Consider the following 22,339-nt stretch of genomic DNA (forward strand, 5'->3'; position numbering starts at 1 on the left):
TTTTTTCAGAACACTATTGTCCATCTCCATAGCTTTAACAGAAAAATATTTCAGCTTATAAAGCATCTCCTTATTCTCTACCTTTTCTGAAGTTTCTTTACTGTCTCTGATAGTTTATGAAGTCTCTTTACATGTTGATTACTCTCCTTTTTTCTTTCTGGATAAAAAGATTAATCTGCAAGTCTCATCTAGGTAATGAAAAGGTTAAAATCTTGCCCAGGTTTTGTAGATGGTTCTGTGACCTCTGCTGGAGCAGCAGCTGGAGTTGTCTGTGATGGAAGATTCTTCATGGCTGCTCTGGAGAGTGTGTTCTCAGCCTGTCTCAGCCTGTCTCAGCCTGCAGCAGGTCAAGAGCTTTTTTTCCTTTCTTTACTCGCAAGTCTCTGGTAAATTCTGTCACGGCAAAAAAAAACTACAGCCGAGCCAGAGACCGGCCTGGCCCGGCCAGAGCCTGGGGCAAGCCCTGCAGGCCCCATCTCCTGGCCGGGAGCCGCTGGGCCCAGCCCAGCCTCTGCCCGGGCCGCATGGGCTGGGCAGGGAACGGGAGGCCAGCCGGAGCTCTGTTACCTTTCACAGCCAGGAAACAAAAAGAATAAGAGTGCTCTGACTTTACATCTTAAGGAGGTGTTCACAGGTTGACTTAACTTTTTAATGGTCAAAACTGCTGTCAATTCTTAGAAATGACTGATAATTGGTCAGGAGAAAAGACTCCCATCAGTCACCAGCAGTTTCAACTTCCTTAGCTCCCAAAACCCCCTTAAAGGTAAAGCCACCCCATGACAACAACATGAAACAAAATTTAAACTGGGCAAAAATAAAACTATACTCTGCTCAGTTTTGGGAGCTTGTCTTGCAGCAGCTATAGAAACTCACTTTAAGTGAAGAAGTGAGGAAAGAACTATAATAGACTCCCTCTAAAACCTAGTTAAAATTTTGCAAAAACAATTGGATGAGGAAAGGAGTAACATCAATCTGTTGCAAGCAGCCCTCCATAATAAAATTCAAAAATGCTAACTTGCTAAAAGAAACAAGAGAGGGAATCCCGTCTCATTAATCAAATTTACCCTCAAAAAGAGCTAACTTGGATAAAATTGTGGAGAACACTGCTGTCCTAATTAAATTGTCCTCTAATTAAAACAAAATATAATTATTTCAATGATAAGGATCTTGATGCACACATAACCACTAAAAATAAAAAATAGGGGGGTAAAACAAAGAGAAAAGAAAAAAGAGAGTACGAGCGTCTCCCTCACGAGTCAGAGATAGAATATGTATTCCGAGTGTCTCACTGGAGGTGATCAAATTCGATTGAGAGAACGGGAATCCAGTGGGTACTGGGGATATGGAGTCTTCAAAACAACAGGAGACAGACATAACCCATGGTCCCTAACTCAGCAGGCAGCTTACTGGGCAGAGGGGCTTAACCCCTTGGAAAGGGGGGACTTTATTGCTATAGTTTGTACCCCCAACCAACTACTGAAAAATATTTAGAAAGCTGCCTGCTTAGAAATGATACACAAGAAAATTAATTGCTGGTTATGAATCACCAATGTTGTTACCTGTGAAAACTGAAATTATGACCCCTTTAATTCGAGGCCTTCCAAAATCACTTAAACCTACAGCGATTTCCTCCAAAAACACAGCAACTATAACTAACCCCTGTGGATACACTAAATAGATTTCTTGGGAGCCCGACTAATCCACCGGGTTCCACTGATCCTGGGTTCACTCCCTTCACCACCCCCTGTCAGCCGACAGGTTCACAACTGCATTCTCCTGCTAGAAACCATAAAATTTGGACATGGAGCAAAGTTACAAAAGAGCTAATTATCTACAGTAGCAATTATGGACCTGTAAAAGTCCCAGAAGGAAAAAAAAATCAGAGAAAGCAAAGGGTGTTAGATACATTGGTTCTCATAATGAAAGCCCAAAAAAAAGAGAAAACAAATCTCTAATCGCCAGTATTAGTGGTCACTAGAGCTAAAGAAAGGGGTCTCCAAAAAGATAATGGGTGGCTTATCACTTTAAAGTAGTTTCTAATTGGCACTGAGAGGAATGATGGGTTTGTCTTTACAAACAAGCTGTGAGTCAGTTGATAAGATGTAGCTATCAGTGAGAGACGACAGAAACAATGGGATGGATTCCAGTAGAAGATCAAAAGAGCACTAAAAGTACACTATGAATTCCATAAAAGTTAAGAAGGGATTATGCATTGTGGGGGGGGGAAGGTATCTCTGCTGGTATCAGGCGTTCCGGGAAGCCTGTACCTCTCAAGTACCTCAGCCTATGGGGAAAGAGAGAAGGGACAAGCGGCCGGGAATTAGGATAAAAAGGAGGCTGTGCCCTCCAAAAATTTGAGAGACCCCAGGGGAATGCCCCATGGCCTCTCCCTTTATTCGAATAAAGAAAAAGGACTCCTCTGTCTCCTTTTTGGACATAAACCCCTAGTGTTTGTGGATTAATTTTCCTGACAGTCCCAAGTTCATTGTATTGAATACCCCATTGTATAACCCAGCACACCTCCACAGGCTCTGGGATGTGAGCTAAGGCAGTCTCCTTCTCAGCTTCTGGGAGTGGAGCCCAAACAGCCTCAGAATCAGGGAAACTGGGAACTCTGCCTCTCATGGGTGAGCAGAGAGGCAGAGGTTGGTTGTATTTAAAATGCTCACTAGAAATAAGAAAACTGGAGACATACTGATTTTAGCAATGGTGGGTCCTAAACGTGCACCTATTACTTCTGTAGTTAACACTTGAGCCCAAATTTCTGTTGACCAATACAGACTAGTACAGGATTTGAGAGCAATAACAGAATAACTAAAGATATTTACCCAGTGGTAGCTAATCCTTGCACACTGTTAACATCCGTAAAAGAGAAATACAAATGGCTTAAGGTAACTGATTTAAAAGATGTCTTTTTCTTCATACCCCTTGACAAAGAAAGTAGGAAACTGTTTGCCTTTGAATGGGAAAGTCCAGAAAATGGAAGGACAACTCAGCTCACCTGAACACGACTCCCACAAAGATACAAGAACAGTCCAACACTATTTGAAAGTCAGCAGGTGAAGGAGCTAGAGATTTTGACCAAGAATGGGCAAGTACCAAGAGAACAATACCTGCTGTTACAGTATGTTGATGATATACTGACAGCTACAGAAGAGAAAACAACCTGCATAAAGGTAACAATTGAAATTTTAAATCAGCTGGGAATGGGAGGATATAAGGAGTCTAAAGAAAAGGCACAAATTACCCGACAAACTGTGATTTACCTGGGATGTGAAATCTCACAAGGGCAATGTAAGCTGGGTACTAACTGTATTCAAGCTATTTGCGCCATTCCAGAACTCCAGAACCTACATGAGCTACAAGTTTTCCTTGAGATGACAGAGTGGTGCCATGGATCATGGACTATGGACTAATTGCAAAGCCCCTGCATGAAGCCCAGAAGACGCAGCCATTTCCCTGGGGCAGACCACAGAAGGAGGCCTTTGTCAAACTAAAGGAGGCATTGGCAACTGCTCCGGTGTTAAGACTGCCTGATTCATCCAAGGATTTTCACCTGTTTATGCATGAAAGACTACGTCTAGCACTGGGAGTGCTGACCCAATGTTTGGGAAGCTGGAAAAGGCCGGTAGGCTGCTTTTCCAAACAGCTTGACAACATGAGTGCCAGAAGGCCTTCATGCCTGTGGGCAGTTGATCAGCCACCGTGATGCTGATACAAGAAACTAGAAAACTCTTGATGAGTAGTCACATAAATGTCTACATGCCACATATGGTAATCACTGTTTTAGAACAAAAGGGGGGCCATTGGCTATCTCCAAGCAAGATGATAAAATTCCAGATAATCCTGACTGGGCAGGATGATGTCACACTAAAGACAACTAACCTCTTGAATCCAGCTTTGTTCCTAGGTACCACAACTGAGGAAGGCCCATTAGAGCATGACTGTGTAGAAGTAATAGAGGACACCTTTTCGGCAAGAGAAGACCTGAAAGACATCCCACTGGAGCACCCAGAGCGAGAGCTATTTACAGATGGAAGCAGCTTCGTGGAGAACGGGACCAGATACGCTGGATGTGTGGTAACAACAGTCAGTACAATAGTGGAGGCAAAAGCATTATCAGCAAATCCATCTGCCCAGAGGGCAGAACTGGTTGCCTTAAGCAGAACACTAGAATTAAGTAAAGGGAAATCGAAAAGCAGACTGGACAGCCCGACAGATTGCTCGAGAAGTGCAAACAACAATGGCATTGATACCTTTAAAGACTAATGTATCTCAATTTAATCTGCCTCCAAAACTGAAATATTCAGTAGAAGATGAGAAATTGGGACATTTGCTAAATGCACAAAAGAATTCAGAATCGTGGTATGTAACTGCACAAAGACAAATAGTGTTAACCCCCTTGATAATGAGAGAAGTTCTACAAATTAAACAGAACAAATGTCATTGGGGTGCAGAGGCATTGGTAAAATTGCTAAAGCAAAAATTAATCTCCGTACAGATGCTAACAATGGCAAAATCAACTCAGTGGCTAGACACAGGCACAGCTAGGAAGGATTAAGATAGGAATAGCATCAAGATAACACTTGGCAAGAACCTTTTAGTAGAGTGAAATCTGGGTGGGCCCTGGAGTCTTTGCTGGGTCCTATAGCAAACTATCAGAATAAAGAAATGTTGTACAAACTTACAGGTCAGGAAGATAAATTAGCAAGAGTCACCCAGGAAAGATTTAAAGAACTAAATGTACAATTACAATTTTATTACTCCTGAAAGAACATGGAGTGTGTGGTTTTTTTAAGGGATAGATTGATCATTGCTGTGTCCACATCCCAAATGTAACTGCAGATGTAGAATATGACATCAACCAGTTGCAACAAATAGAGCACAAAGCACAGGAAGAGCAAAAGGATTTGACTATAAATTGGTTAGGCAAAATCTTCAAAGGCTATGGGTGGAATGTGAGTTCATGGATTACATTTATCATTGAGAGTGTGATAATCTTACTAGTTGTATTCTTAGCAATTTGGTTAGTTTACAGCATCTTGAAAGGAGAAATACAGAAGAAAACATCCTGGAACCAGAAAATAATAAAGGCACTGGCGCGAGATCCACACCCACCATCCTCTGGTTCTCCAGTTTGTGACAACATCCAGGACGGCATTTACATCAATCAAGGATTTGAAGAACACCAAGTATCAACTCAGAAAGAAAGGACTGTATCAAGTGAAAACATTTGCACTTATAGTGAAGTGAAAATGCTTTCAAAGCGGGGAATGATAGTAAAAGGTTCTAAAATCTTAGAAAATTCGGAGACTTAAAAAGAAAGTTAGGTTTGGAAAGCCCTGGGAAAAGTAGGCCCTGAGAAATGTTAAGCCTTGTGTTTGCTAAAGATCAGGTCAAAAAGCACCTGTGTAGTCAGTATATGATAAATTATACAATTGTTAGATGTGATTAGATATAATTATAGTTTAAAGAACATGAGGAACAACGTTAGGGGGATCACAAGAAATCCATGCTTGGGTAAAAACAATGCTTACAATAGAACAATTTTAGTGTAATAATTAATATGTAGGTTGTATAACAATAGAGTCTAAAACATGTTCAACTCAAAACCAGATTGGGTCAGATTTGGGTATGTGTACCCTGCCACCCAGAACTCTTCAATAAAGCATCTTCATATAATCATTCATGATTCTGTGTGTTCCTGAACACTAAAACTTTGACCCTGTGACCTTTGACCTTTTGACCTCGTTGCCTTTGACTTCCTGACCTTTGACCCCTTGACTTTTGACCCCTTGACTTTTGACCCTGTGACCTTTTACCCAGTGATCTTTGACCCCGTTACCCCATGACCTTTGACCCTGTGACCTTTCACCTTTGACCCCTCACCTTTTACATTTACCATATGAACTTTGACCCCGTAACCTTTCACCTTTGGCCTATGAACTTTGACCCCATGGCCTTTGACTTTTGACCCATGACCTCTCGACTTTTGACCCCCGTGACCTTTTGACCCATGATCTTTGACCCTGTGACCCCATGACCTTCGGCCTTTGACCCTGTGCCCTCTGACTTTTGACCCCGTTATCTTTGACCTTTGACCCCATGACCTTTGACCCCGTAATCTTTGGTCTGTGACCTTTGACCTTTGACCCCGTGACCTTTGACCATGTGACCTTTAACCTTTGATCTTGTTACCTCTGACCTTTGACCTCTGACCTTTGCCCCGGTGTCTTTTGACCCGTTACCTTTGATCTTTTTGGCCCATGACCCTGTGTCCTTTGACCTTTATCTTCGTGTCCTTTTGACCTATGACCCTTGTGACCCCATGACCTTTGACCCCATGACCTTTGACCTTTGACCCCGTGACCTTTGACCTCCTGCCCTTATTCCTAACACTAACCCTTTAAATGGTGGTGGTTTTGTATTTCTGGTTCGATATGGTGGTCTGCATATGCATTTTGGGTTGAATATGGTGACGTGCATTTATTCGTGGCTAGAAGTATTTCTGGTCACTATTACGGTGCCTGTGACAGGGGTTCCAGCTGGTGCTGTGCCTGCCAGATTGCCGGTGGTTGTGATTGATTGTGTGTTTGTGTGAGGGGGTTTTTGTTGAGTTGTGTTGCTGTCGGGGGGATGTGTGGGCAGTATCATGCTTGTGTTCTTAAAGGGTTTTTTCATTTTATTCGTGATTTATTGGAAATTTTGGTAATATGATTTTGGTGAACATGGCGGTGGTGTTGCTGTCATCGGTGATGTTGCGGTGGAGCAGTGTGGTATTGTGGTGGGCTGTGGTGCTGGGGGCAGAGTGATGTGATGTCGTGCTGGGGGCGGTGCTTGGGGGCAGGGTGGAGTGATGGGAGGCAGGGTGCGGACACGGGGCGCTGTGTTCAGGGGAGGGGTGTGGTCATGGGCTGGGGGGTGCAGAGGAGGGGCAAGTGCTTGGGGATGGAGGGATGCAGAGGAGGGGGATGTGCTTGGGGCTGGGGTGCAGAAGTGGGGGACGTGTTGGGGCTGGGGTGCAGAGGTGGGGGATGTGCTTGGGGATGGGGATGCAGAGGAGGGGGATATGCTTGGGCATGGGGTGCTGTGATGGGTGGTGGAGCTGGTTGTGTAGGGGTAATTGGGGTATTAGGTGATGGTAGAGTCTGGGTGGTTTTCACATGGTGCAGCTCCACCCCAAGCACACACAGGCTACACGTAACACGACACGACCGTAATATGCGAGACTACCATGGGCAGAAAAAACAACTCTGGATCGGGAAAGATACCGCCGGACAAGGCTGGACACAGGCGGGAGCTGCCGTGCCCAGCACATGCTCGCCTCATGTGGACTGAATCCTACGCCGGCTCTCAGCACCAAAACATGACTGATCCTAAACCCCCCTCACTGCTGCACTGATTTAAGCACCTCGTCCATCCCGCTCTGCAGTCTCTCCACCTTACCCCCTCAGACCACTGGCTCTTTGACTTTGCTTTCAGAGGGCTGTGCACCAGAATCCACCCTCAAGAAGGTCAACATTGATTTAACTGGGACGCTGCTACCATTGGCCGATAGATGCCTCTTCATTTGCAAAAACACAGGGCTGGAGGTCATGCCAGCCAACCCTGACTTCTTCCACAAAAACAGTGTACTCAGCAGTGGATGATACTCCACTCACCAGTTGCACAGCACCTCCTGTGGCACCCAAAAAACCAAAAAGACGAGATGTCCACTACGCCCATAAGCATTTGCCTACTCCACACAGCCTGCCGTGCCATTCATCTCACCTCCATCAGGGTAATTCAAATGCTGAGCTATTTCTGAATGGTTACCACCGCAAGGGACCCAGATCACTCTAGTTATTCTGAAGGAAGGTTTGCTCAAAAGTTTCAGGCTATACTGTGGGTTTGATTTTTGTCTTTGAAAATTCTGCATGAGATGCAGCGAATGGAATTTGGGTACGTATCTTGGGACAATGAAAAGTGCTTTCCTTGATACCTAGAATTTGGAACTGGGAGATGCTGGCAAGGCTACGCTGGACAGAGCGTAGCCTGTCAGATTCGAGATCTGTCAGACTTCTGATAATTTAAGAGTCAACATTTTGGTAGGAGGAAGTTGATTCAAGGTCTGTAGTTGTGGTACAACAGTGATGTAGGATTTCAGAGTTGCTAGAAGCAGGAAGAGACTATGCTTTTCAGGATGGTAGTGGAGGTGTGAAGGGGGATATGAAACTTGGGAGACGGAATAGACCATTTTAAGGCTGGTTCTTGGTCCTTTGAGGTGTTAGGAAATGTATAGCTTTGGGATTCTTTTATAGCTTGAGGCATTCTTTTCCTGCAGAACACACCCTTAAGAGAAGAAAAAGCTCAACCATTCGCTTGACTGCCGTGACTAAGGCACTCTCTCCAGCCAAACCGAACCTCAGGCTGTTCTGCTGTACTCGAGAGAAAGCCTTTACTTCTGAAGTGCTAAAAGGTACTTTGTTACTGTGACTGAATTTGGTGCAAAAGCTAGTCGTGGCTAGAGCAGTCTTTACTATTACCAACTTAATTCCCAATATTGTAGCCTAAACCAGTATTTTCTATTCAGTGAGTTTGGGTTTATATGTCAAATGACTACACATCTGTGCAGGCCAAATCTTTGGCTATCTCTGCTGAGTGAAGTTCAGGTAGAACAACTTTAGGCCTTACTTAAGCGTAAGTACAGAGATTATCAAAGACTTCTTCCCCTTCATAATTACCTTTTACTGTATATTACAAGTGGAATACCATTCAGTCTCAGCTAAGATGTGTGGAATAAAGAGGCAATTTTAGCACTTCTATGAAGACAAAGAGGATTTCACCCTTCAGAGAACAAGCATTTTCCACAGCTAGTTTTATTTTCAATTACACCATAATCATAATCAAGTACTGACAATTAGTGTCTTGAAAGCTACAAAAGCAGGATTTCAGCCCAGCAACAAATTTAGAATCAACTCTATGTTCAATTACAAGTCACTGTGCAACGGAGACCTTCTCTAGAATGTTTTATGCTAGCAAGATTCACTGTACTTACTCAAGGTATGCTGTACTTCAAGCATTAGTGGAATTTTGTCTAAGGGACTCATCAATAAATGAAGACATATATATTTAAAAGGACCATAATCATGGCTTCACTGGTATCAATTACTGTGAGAAGAAGCAGCTGTTTCTCAGTGTAGAAAACTGATGCCAAACATGAACAGGAAAAATTAAATATGTACGTGTGTGGTATTAAGTGCATGGCTTAGGTAGGATCTTACTGTGTTTTTTGTTTGTTTGTTTGGGTTTGTTGTTGTTTTGGTTTGAGTCTTTTTTTCAAGTGCTTTGCACAATCCACCTTGGAAAGAGGCCTGTATGAAGACCAGTACTAGCATGGTTGATATTACAGGGATAGAAAAGCTAAGCATTCACATAGTCAAGCTTTGATTTGAATATTATATTAAAAAAAAAAAAAAGCCAAGGCCCATACATTTAGATACAGAATTGAAATGTTTCTATACATCTTAGAATACAACCAAAGAACATGTTACACTCAGATTATGAGAACCAGCCTGTTCTGATACAATTTATAAAGTGACAAAGTCCACAGAAAAGCTATTGCTTCAGTTCCAGAACATAAACACATCCAAAAGAATATGCTGACGGTTTCACAGATGAGATAAGTAAAACAAAGCAATTGGTCATGTAAACCTTTTGTCTCTACAAGGCTTAGCTTACAAGCTCAGGCTGCACATTTATTCTTCGAAGGACGTCTTCTGGCATACAAAAGACAGGATTAACGGCCTTAATTTGTTCTTCTCCTAATAAAGATAGTCCAGCAATACCAAATAAGGTGTGAAATGGGTCCACCTGGGAAAAAAAAAGGAAGCTTGTGTCCATTTACAAAAGTCAATTGGTTTTTCACTTGTATAGAATGAAATTTTTATTTGCCAGCAAGAAACTGAAAATCTCCGTGGCTGGGGAGGACAATACAACTGAATAAACTTTCATTTGTGGTACCATATGTTGACAAGCAAGACAATTTCTGTGGCAGGCATTTAGAATACCACGATTTACTCAGGAAAGCTTGTCAGAAATAGCTTGTCAGTTATATGCTGCTAAGATGATTTTCAACTCTGAGTTAGATGGAAAGCACTCACGTTTGTCTATTAGCATGCAATATCACAAGGTGGTAGAAGCAAAGATAAGTAGCATTTTAAAAGTAAACTGTATCACCCACACATACCACTTCCCTAAATTCCCTACTTGTTCTTCAAAAACATCATAATGCTCTTTAATGGTCTCCAAATACAGAGCTGTGCTGCAAAACCTTCAGAGGAAAGTAGCAACCTATTTTGCTAGAAAACCTCCCAGAACCATAAATAAAAACAAAACCCCCCCAAAACCTCTACTCCCGAAACAACAAAATCACCACTCCCTCTCCACCCCACAAAATGAAAAACAAATGAAAAAACAGCCCATATACAAGGTCTATTAGGAATGAGTTTCTGCAGGAACAAAGTAAAAACCTGGGCTACATTTCTGGCAACAGTTCTACAGGAGCAGAAATTTCTACACATCAGCAATCAAAGACAGGTAAAAATAATATGCAATTACTCCTAACAGAACAGAAAAATTCTCCCAAAGGTGCTCTCCTTAGATTTAGAGAAAAGGCTCTGCAGAGCTGCTCTTCCAAGAAGATACAAATATTTCAGTACTCAAAGCCAGAAAATCATTTAGACTTCAAGTTCTGGGCTTCACTTGGAGAATTCTGGAAACAGAAAAGGTCTTCCTGTAAGCTCCTTAGAAATACAAAACTCTGCCTATTTTAAGAACACAAAACCACTTTCCAAATGACAGACTGGAGTTAGCAGATTTCTCCCCCGACTGGGAATAAAGCACCTGCTTGCAAAAACAAAGTTACTTTATTTTTTAATGCATTTGTGGAGAAGGGGGCAGATCCGGTCATGTCTGCAATAAAAACAGCTAATACCTCTCCAGACCATTAACAAATAAGCCAAGTGTTCGATAGGAGCTGCAATGAAGTCTCATAATAATTCTTATTTTATCTGTCCAGCACTCTTCAAAGTGCTTTATTTGCTTTTTACTTTATTTAAACTTTATTTAAACTTTACTTGCCATTTCACTGGGACTGGTATCAATCACTTCCAACTGAAACCAGAGAGAACAGACCGGCTAAATTGTAACTGCTGTCTCAACAAGCAAAGAATACGTACCACCAGCCTCTTGACAGTATTATCAAAAAAGCTTCTTCCTCCCTCAACTAGACAAATGCCAGCTACAAGATTTATTAAGTAGGTGGGCTAGCAAAGAATGAAAGTTAGTGTATAGGGATTTTTTATAAAAGCTCATGATTTATTTAGATCAGACAAAACCACCAAGAGAGTTGAAGACTACTTAACCTACACCAGACTTTAGCTTACAGATCATTTAATGAAACAAAATAATAAACCCAAAAAACCCACACAGCCACCAGAAAACCTGTCACCAAACAATGTTTTCAGACAAATCTTCCAAACGGTCTTGTGAGAAATGGTTTGTGTTGCACGTGTCATGGGAACCAAACCAGATTTTGTAAGGAATGGCAACTGACTTCATTGGGGAATACAAACACATCATAAAGCACGTGCTCCCCAAGTATGCCTTCAATGGCGATTCTACTCTATTCTTCCTTTGAAGTATATTGCAGCCTCTGCAAGACTCACCCGGACCATGAGCTGAGTTACACTCAAACAAAAGTTGAAATTTCCAGTTGAAATTTTCATGCATCTTTTAATTAAAACCAAATTAAATAAATAAAAATTAAAAGGTATTACTTACCATATCTCCCGGTCTATCAGCAAATCCTCCAGTCTCCTCATCCTGGCAAGCCAAAATAAAGCAACGCAGTTTCTCTCTGTCAATCCACTGTATCCTACCAATCATCTTCAAAGAAGCTAGCACCCACCACGAATAACATACATCAGGTAACTGGCAAGCAGAGAAGCAGATTAATATTTGATTTGGTTTCAAACATAACGTTGCAAATTTTACTGATAATTCTGCACATTATCAGGTGCGCTATCCCCTTGCAGAGACAAAACACTTAAGAGTGTCTTTGGAGTAAAAGACTTTCTTGACAGAGTCTCTTTTTGGAGGGCTTCTGTCTTCAGGAAGGGAAAATATCTTTCTCAAACTTCTTCCCTTCTCTGAGAAACAAGACCACAGGAATGTGAGTTTTAAAGACCTTACCTTCTGTGAGAGAAGGCACATGGCACTCTTTTCAAGAGGAAATACAAAGAAGTTCATATCGACTACTTGTATTTTGGGGACAAGGGCAGAAGCAGGGGAATCTGCTGATTATCTATTTGCCAGAGATTTTTCTAGGTTACACAAATTTCTAGTGTGATGTGGAACACTATGACACTCAGGATTTACACCCAGTAAAACAGTAATTTTTATACAAATCCTATGGAAAAGATCATTCCCAAAGTCAAAGACCCAGTTTAACGGAACAATGGTTCAAGTGGTGACCAAAACATCCTTTAGTATGTCTACTTTCCTACACTGAGGACTCAAACAAAGCATAGCTAAGGAGTGCAGGACAGGTGTTAGTAACAGAAGGAAGAATCAGGATGAAGGCCTGACTTCTTGGAAAAGTTTACTAAATGTTTTGTACAAATTGTGACATTTTCAGAAGTTCAGCTTCAGAAAAAACAATCTCTATTGAGGTTTGAACAAAGAAAAGAAGCCGCACAATACCTTCTCTGGTCGTCCGTTGAGACCTCCAGAAGGTAACTGACGTTCGCAAAGCCACCAGCCCAGCAAATCAACGTTTACTTGATGCAACTGGTCTGTAATAGCCAGAAATCCTGTGCAACAATAGATCTAAAATTACAGACATAATTTTTTTGTGTATTTAAAAACTAAATATAGTTTAGCAGACTAAATGCAGGAAGATCTCAAAGCAGCAATAGTCATGTAAATGATGCACAATACTTCAACTTTTAGTTTCAAAGACTTTTCCTTCAGGAAAGAATGTTATTGTTACAGTTGCTTTTGTAAAAAAGTACCAGTAACACAATTTAATGACACAGCAGTAGTATTTTACTAATATACGACACTGATGAAAGGTTTGAAAAGTGACCCTAGGAGATCTGAGAGAGCCATGTAATTTTATTTTAAAAACACAGACTCTCAAGCCAGAGCAGTCAACTGACTTCTGCAGGCTGGATATGGTCTTTGTCGAAAGTTTGCATCCAGTCTATGGTTTCTTCCTGTACCTGCCTTTTACCTTTTAACGCTTGCTGAGAGTAATCAAAAGACCGAATGAAATCCCCGGCAGAACCAGGCTAACCTGGTTCATTAACTATCTTGGTAATTCCCTCTATGTTTGGTCATGTCACGCTTACTTTCAGTGTGCCATGTAATACATCTGCACTGATTAATTCCCTTTTAATAATTAATTTAAAAAATAATAGTCTTTTCCTGGGACATAACATTTATGGTGCAACAACATACTTTGGTCACATTTCATGCAGTCTCTAAGAAAGCACTGAAGCACAAAAAGCAAAGAATCGTAAAACCATTTAGGTTGGAAAAGACCTCTAAAATCATCAAGTTCAACCTTTAACTTAATACCACCAAATAACACTAAACCGTATCACAAAGTGCCACATCTACTCATTCTTTGAACACTTCCAGGGATGGAGACTCCACCGCTTTCCTAGGGAGTCCATTCCAATGATTAATCACTCCTTTGGTGAGGAAATTCTTCCTAATATCCAACCTGAATCTCCTGCGGTGCAACTTGAGGCCATTTTCCCCTGTCCTGTTACTGACTGACTGGAAGATGAGGCTGACCCCCACCTTGCCACAACCTCCTTTCAGGTAGTTGTAGAACATTAAAGTCTCTCCTGAACCTTCTCATCTCAGGACTGAACACTCCAGTACCTGCTTTCACCTGAGTAAAACACTCAGTACCTGAGTTCAGCTGCTCCTCACAGGCCTAATGTTCCAGTCCCTTCCCCAGCTCCATTACCCTTCTCTAGATGTGCTCCAGCACCATAATGTCCTTTTGAAAGTGGCAGGCCCAAAACTGCCTTTGGGACTGGAGGTGCCCCAGCAGTGCCAGCACAGGGGACAGCAACTGCCGTGGTCAGTGACCAGCTCAGTGACCAAAGTGACCACACTGTGGCTGCTACAGCCAATGGCCTTCTTGCCCACCTGTGCACACCCGGCCTGATGTTCAGCTCCTGTTGACCAGCACCCCTAAGTCCCTTCCTGCTGGGCAGCCTTCCAGCCACTCTTCCCCAAACCTGGAGCGCTCCACGGGGTTGTTGTGACACAAGTGCAGGACCAGGCACCTGGCCTTGCTGGACATCACACAGTTTTCCTTGGCCCATGCATCCAGCCTGTCCAGACCCCTTTGCAGAGCTTTCTGCCCTCACATGAATCAAAACTTCCACACAAGCTGGTCCTTCCTGGGACCTTACTGAGGATGCACTTGATTCCTTTATCCAGACCACTGTTGAAGATATCAAACAGGACCAGCCCCAAAACTGAGCCCTGGAGAATCCCATTTGTGACCCTTCGCCAACTGGATTTCACATCATTTCCCACCACTCTCTGGTCTGGCCACGCAGCCTATTTTTCTTCCAGCCAAGACTGCACCTGTCCAAGTTGTGGGCTGAAGTTTCTTTGGGAGAATGCTGTGGGAAAGTATGTCAAAAGCTTTACTCAAGTCTGGGTAGACATATCCACTCCCTTTCTCTTTCACTAGGCAGGTCACCCAGTCATAAGAGGAGATCAGGGTTTGGCAGTATTCCCAGAAAACTACTGAACTTCCATGGAGGTGAAAGAGACCTTTTTAAGGAGTATGTGAATAAGCTCAACAGATCTAATCCTCACAGGAAATGCCACCTGCAAACAGAGTGGGTTCAGCTATTGAACTGACTTCCTTGAACACTAGAGCACAGTCCAGCCATTTAGACTATATGGGTAATGCTACTGTACATAGAACTATACGGTAAGTAAGTGCACGTAACAGATTTAACTTTTTTTCCCTGATTTTAAACAAAGAAGGGGCAGGAAACCCAACACTCGTCAACAAAATGGCTCTAGCATTTTCACATGATGAGGTGAATCCTGGCTATGGCATTATGGCACTCACCACAATTACGCAAAATAAACAGGTAACTGCAACAGCATTAAAAGTTTATTTTTTTCACACATTCAGGTTAAGTGCACTAAACTCTTCTATGAAAAGAAATATAAACAGGAAAGGTAAATTAAAATTTTAAATAATTTAAATTATGTCAATTTCCTGTTGAAAGAAGTTATTTAGATTGTCTTCCTCAGGGGATCCCTTAATTTGTTCTAATAATACTACTGCATTTTCTTCTCAAGTAGATTTTACTGAGCTTTTTTCAGAATTCACTGTCACCAATAACAGTGCGTAACACTAGCGATTCTAGCGGATAAATATTCCCATTACTAAGTTAGGTATGTCATCTTAAAATGGACTTTCCTCAAAAAATTAAGTAATGCTTGACAGGACTCATGTCTCATTTTTTATTTGAGTTCACTGTCTGATAAATCTCAAATGCACTATACAATCGACCTTTAAATCTCATTATGATCTATCTGTGTCAGAAACAGTGATAAATCTTGTCCACCATCTCCACTGATACCCTTTTCAAATTCTCTAAAAATCCTGATGCTAGCAGTTTCAATATCACTATGGGAAGATTGAAATACAGTCATAAAAACAGTTCCGTTATGATCTTTTTTTTCTACCTAGACTAAACTCTCGAGTTTCGACTCGTCTTCTCAGATTAGGTTACGTATCTGTGCGGTTATTTTAACTGAAATACTAGAATCAGGCATTTGGGGAACAAATTTGGTACATCGATTGTCATCACTGATACACGTTGTAAAGAAACATTTATAGGCAGTACGTGACGCTTGCTAGTGTAAAGTATTTCCACGTAAGGAGAAACTCACCTGTCCTGCATGTGATTCGGAACCTGGTCTACAACCAAATCCTCCATCAAAGTTCATACAGGACAAAACGAATTCTACTGCTTTTCCCACATCAATAGCATCCAGCTTTCCCTGCAAGTCAGAAAATAACTAATGCGTTTGATATTCTACCAAGCTCATCTGCAGAAACTTCAGCAGCACCAAAGAGCAGTACCATTCAATTCTCTGCTTGTGCAAGTGATGGTTCAGGACTTACCAGAAGTGCAAGAGTTGCTGCAGCACAGAAAGAGAATCTTGTATCTATTTCTCCTATAATGTGGGGGAGAAGGAATTAAATAAGATTATTTTTTCAACAAACATACATTTAAATCGCTACTGAAAATATGAAACAAAATGCTAAAATCCTAGGTTCTGCATCAAAAAACAAAAATCAGCTAAAAAAGTCTCCCCATAAAATTTAATCTTCCAGCTAATCAATTATTTCCCCAGTAATTTAGAAAACATACGTTACCATTTAAGTGATCTGTATGTTTTACTATGCATAAAAGCCAACAACTCATTTAGAGCTGGACAGCTATATATCCAAATCAATTCAGCTAGTGGTAATTTACAAACAACTGTTTCATTTTAGAGTTTATCTGTAGTGCTCTACAGACAACTGCACAAAAATGGAAATAATGCAAAAATAACCAGACAACTCTTGCTTTGCCTTAAATCCAGCCAGAAGTAGAAGCCGTTTCTCGTTTTAGGGAAATCTAATTTAAGTTAAAAATTTCTTTTCCATATTTGTACCTGGAAGAAAAACCAAAGTTCCTACACCTATAACAGAATGACTGCTTGTCAAGTCCAATCCAGGCAATTAATACTCGGAGTCAATTTAAAATTGAACTGAACCAAATTGAACCAAACATTTGGTTTCTTGGTGGAACTTTTGCAAGACTTCTCTTCTTAAGAAATTCACAAGCTGAAACGCATAAATCAAACATCTGCTGCTCTGTCCCACATCAGGAATCACACTCCTTCAGCTGCACCTCTCAGAAATAACATCAATCCATTGTGCAATCGGTACACTTGTGACAATACTTCAACAAAAAGGACGTGGCAAACTACAAACCAATTTACAGTAGCATACATATACTGCTAAGATCTCAGTTGCTGAACTTTACCTGAACAAGAGTGATATGCAATAGATTTTCTTAAAATTTGGGTCTTCCACAGTGATAAATATTTTTAGAGTGACTAAATATTTATGCCACAGCTTAAAAATGCCGTGTTATATACATATACATACACATGTATATATGAAATTATTATATTATATTATATTATATTATATTATACATACACTTATATTACGGAATTTATATGCAGAAGCAAAATCAGTATTAACAGAAGTTCACGAGTACAAACCCAGTTCTTCTCACTCCCACATAGTGAAAAATCCTTTCACGGTTGTCATGGATATAGATCATTACTAACTACCATCAAATGGCAAGTATAAAACGTTCCTTATGAAACAGCATATCTAGTATATCAAAGTACTGTGAAGTTAAAAATGCCCAGAAGTCTTCTTCTTTAAGAACTGGACACTTTATTCTTAATATAAGAATGGAACTAAAGCTGAGAATATGGAAGGGCAGAAACATAATTCTGTCCTTCACAAACCCTTCTTTTTCACAACTCAGAAAATAAAAGTGTTCACATATAATATACATATGCAAAAAAAAATCCAAGAAAACTTAAGTTTACAGACTTACACAAGTCAACCCAGACACTACGTTTAAAAGATCTAAAAATTACCCCATTCGTCTCCAGCAAACGATCCATCTTCTTTCTGCAAACTCTGTATATATTCAATGATTTTATTTACATCAACTACATGGAGACTATCATATAAGGTAAGAATCTGGGGGGGAAAAAAAAAAGACACAGTAACAATCAAAGAGAAGCAAAAATTTTAAAAATTTATTTCTAAACAAAAAAAAAGAAATCACAAATTTATAAAAGACTTGATTTAATTAACACTGAATAGTATTTGGTAAGGTTTATTAAACTTTTTTCCCACTTTAGTAATTAATCTCTGCACTGTAGATTATCTCTGTATAAAAACTTTAGGACATTCTCAAAAGGAGATACAAACAATTCAAATTGAACTCTTTCATGCTTTGTTACTTTCCAATGTTGAGGTCTCCTTTTAAAAGCATAACCAGGTTTATTTGTTTTATGTTAGCAGTAGTAGAAGACAGATTCGATTATAGTTAATATTGTAACAGGACAATGACACCTTAGACTTAACAATTTGTAGTTTTGCACTGTGGCTACTTGGATACGTGTATGTTAAGCTGCTAGTTACTAATTCCATTTACAGTGCAAACTTGTCAACAATCATTAATTTCAAATTATTAGATTTTTATTTCAATTCAATTTTTAAATATAACAAGTAGAACCAAAATGCAATAATTTAAGAAAAAGTATGAACAATGATTATACACCAACAGTACAGTAAATATATTCTGGAAAAAAAAATAAACGTTACAGTAGGCAATACAGTTTTCCAAACCAGCAAATCTGTATGATACAATGTCTTGTGAAAACAACAATAATGTTTCTTAGCCCCATCTGACTTCATGTTTTTACTCATAACTTGCATAATTGGTAAAGAGAGTAATTAAAAATTTATAGTATATAAAAAACTGAAAAAAAAACCCCAAACGATTGAAACTAAGCAATAATATAGAAGCAATCTTGAGAAACACTGGACACTACAACTTTAAACCTATTTAGCTGGAATCCCTGTTAGATAAAATTTCATTCTTAAGGAAAATTCCAAAAAAAAAGAATGTACAACTCCAACAGAAAATATGTAATCACAATATGCACCCTAAATTGCAAATCTGAACAAACTACTATTAACTGTGATCACAAGAACAATTGACAGGACCCTTTAAACATCCTGGATACGTAGACAGGACTAAACAGTGTTTGTTCACCAAGACGACGCATACTCATTAAGATATGCCGGTTAAGTTTACCACAAAAATTTCACGTTAGCCTTTTTGAAAGCTTTTTCAGTTTGTGCAGCTACAGCTCAATTCAGTTAACACGAAAGTATCTCCTAGTAATATCGAGTATATATTTAAGAACTAACATCTCTAATACATAAGGTAACAACCTCAAATTGTACCCCCCTTGTATTGAATTGAACTTGTGAAAGGAGCTGGATTGGACGGTTTGGAAAAGTTCAAGACATCACAGCCTGGAGAAACTTTAGTGTCCTGGTTCTCACAGTATTCAGAGTAATTCTAGTGCTAAAGTAATCGGTAATAAAGATCAACCTTAGGGCATCCTGTCCTACATAAGGAGTTCAAAGCCAGTACCTTAAATCCAGCATAGTTTTTGCCTAGAAAAGAATGCTGTATTATTTAGTTGTAATGCCATTAAAATACTTCCTCCATAAGACAGAATGACAGATGCACACTATAAATAACCAAGCAAATTGTTCAGAAGTGTTCGAGCCTTTTCGGTGCTTTTTCACACAACGGTTTGCATGACCAGAACACACCAAAATGAAAAACCAGGACAGAACAAAGACACAAGTGATAATGAGAAAATAAGTCTATAATGGAGAGAACTGCAGTGAAAAAATAAGATTGAGAGCCGCTTCTTATCAGGGGGAGCGTATGCACAAATAAAGAAATTAAATGCCCAAAAGACTACTACAATTTTTAAATTATACACCCCAAAAAACTCATATAATAATAAAAAAATTTACTCTTATTCTGGTCATCCATATCTGTCACCTCAACATACATGAAGAATAATTTATAGAATCAAAAATTATCTATAAAATGCTCCAGTAAAACCTGTAGCTAAGGAGTATTTCAAGGTAACTTACAAAATTGGCAACAATCCAGTAACCATTAATTGACCATGAAAACATTCTCAAAAATTATAATTATAAATTATAATGTTTAGAAAGCGATACAGCTTTTTTTTTTTTTTTTTTTTTTAATAAGATACTGAAATCATTTTTGCCATGGGCTTCCAACAGTAACTGGTTCATAAATCTGCAATCATCAAAATCTTAAACACAAACACTTTTTTTCTAAAATTACTCTGCTACACTCACCTGGACAGCACTGAGGGTATACAGAAGATGAGGATCATGACCTATGCTGGCACTTATTCCACCACATTCATGTTGACACGATTTGATGAATGACAAAATTTCTTCTTTGTTCATTCGGTGCAGCTGCCCCATGAGATCCATTGCTGTCAGTCCCCAGTACACACCACTCATCCTCAGATACTCTGACATACAGTATTCCTGAACAGTGCATTATTTTAGTTCTCGGTCAGATAAGCACACCATCAATAGAGTGCAATGAAAATACATTAGTTAACTTTCACAATTAGCTTCTAGTTAGTCAACCACCTTCCATCCATTTAGCAATCACGCATCAGCCACTCACGGATATTCTGTACCTCGTGCACATGTGTATATACACACACATACAGGGAAATGCACGTGTAGATACCAACACATACTACACTCCCTTCCTCTCTTGTATTTTTCTAGTTCAAAGCATCATTGAGCTCAATGTCAAATGAGGCACAAACAAGTAGCTGTGTGCCAATTCATTTCTGATCACTTATTCTCTTGGCATTCAAAGAAGCCCTCAAATTGCCAACCCAACTAGTCTCAAAAAATAAAAAGTCTATTATTTCCCAGTGCCAAAACTCTCATTATTTGAAGTTGTGCTAGGAAGTGAAATTTTATATTGAATTCTCTTACATTGATTACATCAACTACATTACACAAACATTATTTTTTACATGCAGTACAATCAAAGGCAACAGTACTTGGCGTGCTTTTGAGTAAAGGTAACCACAACTTTTCTTCACATAGGCAGCTGCTGACAATTTTCATCTGCTCGAAGCAGAATCCCATTACTGTGGACTACATCCAACCACTTGTGACTACAAAATTTATGCAAGTTGTCCCATTAAAAGAGTAACATGCAAACGCAACTCTACTTGTGCGTTCCAGTGGATGAAGAAGTTAGTAGCTTGTTTTTCAGGTCTCAGAGTAATTATAGAGCTAAAATGATAATCTTCAATTTTATAGTCAGATAATACATGCCAAATCTCATCACAGACCTAGAGAAATTAACAAAGGCAATATATTTTATACTTTGGAAGGCAGGGTAAAAAAAAATTAGCTTGTCAACATGCATCTAACCCTTAACTCTGAGACAATAAATAAATATTACTGTTAACAAACCCACAGCTGTACTGTAACAAACTGATACCTACATAGTCATCCTTCTTTGTTCCATATGAAGCGATATAGTCTGCATGTTTTTCTGAGAGTAATGTGCTTGGGGCATCGGGTTTTATGATAACATCCTTTTGCGGTGTCCCCTGTAAAAAGCACCATCAAGACAGTTGTAAAGTCAGGTCAAAACTTTTTAGTACCTTGGTATAATATAACAAACACCGGTAACTGTGACTGGGAAAAGACATCTCTAGCCATTTTGAGCCTAGGTCAGGTTGCATATCTCACGCCATCACTGTTCAGCCTGGCTAAACCCTCCCCTGGAAAAGGCTGTGAACCAAACCTTGCAATAAAGCTAAGAAATAACACCAACTCGCCAAGAATAACCTGAAGTGCCGGACGCAAGAGCCCTTCCCCGGGCCCGGCCGTGCCGCCCCGCGCCCCCGTGAGGCCCGGCCCGGCCCGCGCGCTCCCGGGGCCGCTGTAGAGCCGGAAAGGCGAGCGCCACCCCCGTCCCCCGAGCGGACCCAGTGCGACTCGCGTTCCTCCAAGGCCGATACAGCGGCGCGCTAGAAAACAACGCGTTCCCGGAGGCGAGACGAGCCGCAACCCGCACCCCGCCACCCACCATGTTTCCGCACGCCCAGGAAGCTGCAAAGCGGAAGGCGATGGCCGGCGGGGCCTCGCCGCGCCCGCCCGGGGACCGCTCGGGCCCCGCCCGCCGGCGGCTGCGCAGGAGCGAGCGGCGCCGCCGCCACCCCGCGCCGTGCCCTTCGTGAGGCGAGGGCCGCCTGTGGCCTTGTGACTTGCTGCAGGACTTGCTGCAGATAATCTAGTCTGAAACTCAAAGTACCTTAACAACAGCTGAAGTGGGAAGTTTAGAGATGTGCTACTAAATTGGATTATTAAAAGGTGCAATATGTTTTTATTCTTTAAATATATAGTTTTTCTTCCTCAAAACACTTACTCTAAAAATTACCACATACAAGACAAATACTAGTTTTGTACTCGCAGATCATCATGCCCTTAACTTGTTTAAGCTGGGCAGTTTACTTTCTCCTTATATGAAGCTAGTTTGTTGCTGTAATCCATCTT

The 22,339-nt window shown here is 40.5% G+C and overlaps 1 protein-coding gene and 1 non-coding gene across 4 annotated transcripts; both read right to left on the reverse strand.

The window, feature by feature from the left end:
• Positions 1-8,827: 8,827 nt before the first annotated feature.
• On the reverse strand, positions 8,828-21,960 carry LOC107214961 (geranylgeranyl transferase type-2 subunit beta). 3 transcript variants are annotated; one of them, XM_015650807.3, is made up of 9 exons: positions 21,873-21,960; positions 21,283-21,390; positions 20,096-20,293; positions 17,767-17,872; positions 16,223-16,275; positions 15,988-16,098; positions 12,745-12,870; positions 11,824-11,973; positions 8,828-9,852 (listed from the first exon to the last, which is right to left on the reverse strand). In XM_015650807.3, exons 1-9 carry the CDS (start codon positions 21,873-21,875, stop codon positions 9,712-9,714), a joined length of 996 nt encoding a protein of 331 aa, XP_015506293.1. In that variant the 5' UTR covers positions 21,876-21,960; the 3' UTR covers positions 8,828-9,711. The 3 variants fall into 3 exon arrangements, with proteins under 3 accessions (XP_015506293.1, XP_015506294.1, XP_015506295.1); XM_015650808.3 differs by lacking the exon at positions 21,873-21,960 and adding an exon at positions 21,772-21,840; XM_015650809.3 differs by lacking the exon at positions 21,873-21,960 and adding an exon at positions 21,632-21,656.
• On the reverse strand, positions 21,045-21,127 carry LOC117245549. Its single transcript, XR_004500315.1, has one exon. It is a non-coding gene; the product is annotated as a small nucleolar RNA SNORD45 (small nucleolar RNA).
• Positions 21,961-22,339: the final 379 nt, after the last annotated feature.

Source organism: Parus major, chromosome 26 (genome assembly GCF_001522545.3).
Source record: "Parus major isolate Abel chromosome 26, Parus_major1.1, whole genome shotgun sequence".
NCBI classification, from domain to species: Eukaryota; Metazoa; Chordata; class Aves; order Passeriformes; family Paridae; genus Parus; species Parus major.

Excerpts from the sequence above, each read along its gene's own strand:
- LOC107214961 (XM_015650807.3), bottom strand. Across the intron at positions 17,873-20,095 it reads ATACCCTCAGTGCTGTCCAG|ATTCTTACCTTATATGATAG; the intron begins GTGAGTGTAGCA and ends TTTCCCCCCCAG. Across the intron at positions 11,974-12,744 it reads TCAACGGACGACCAGAGAAG|TTACCTGATGTATGTTATTC; the intron begins GTATTGTGCGGC and ends TCTGCTTGCCAG.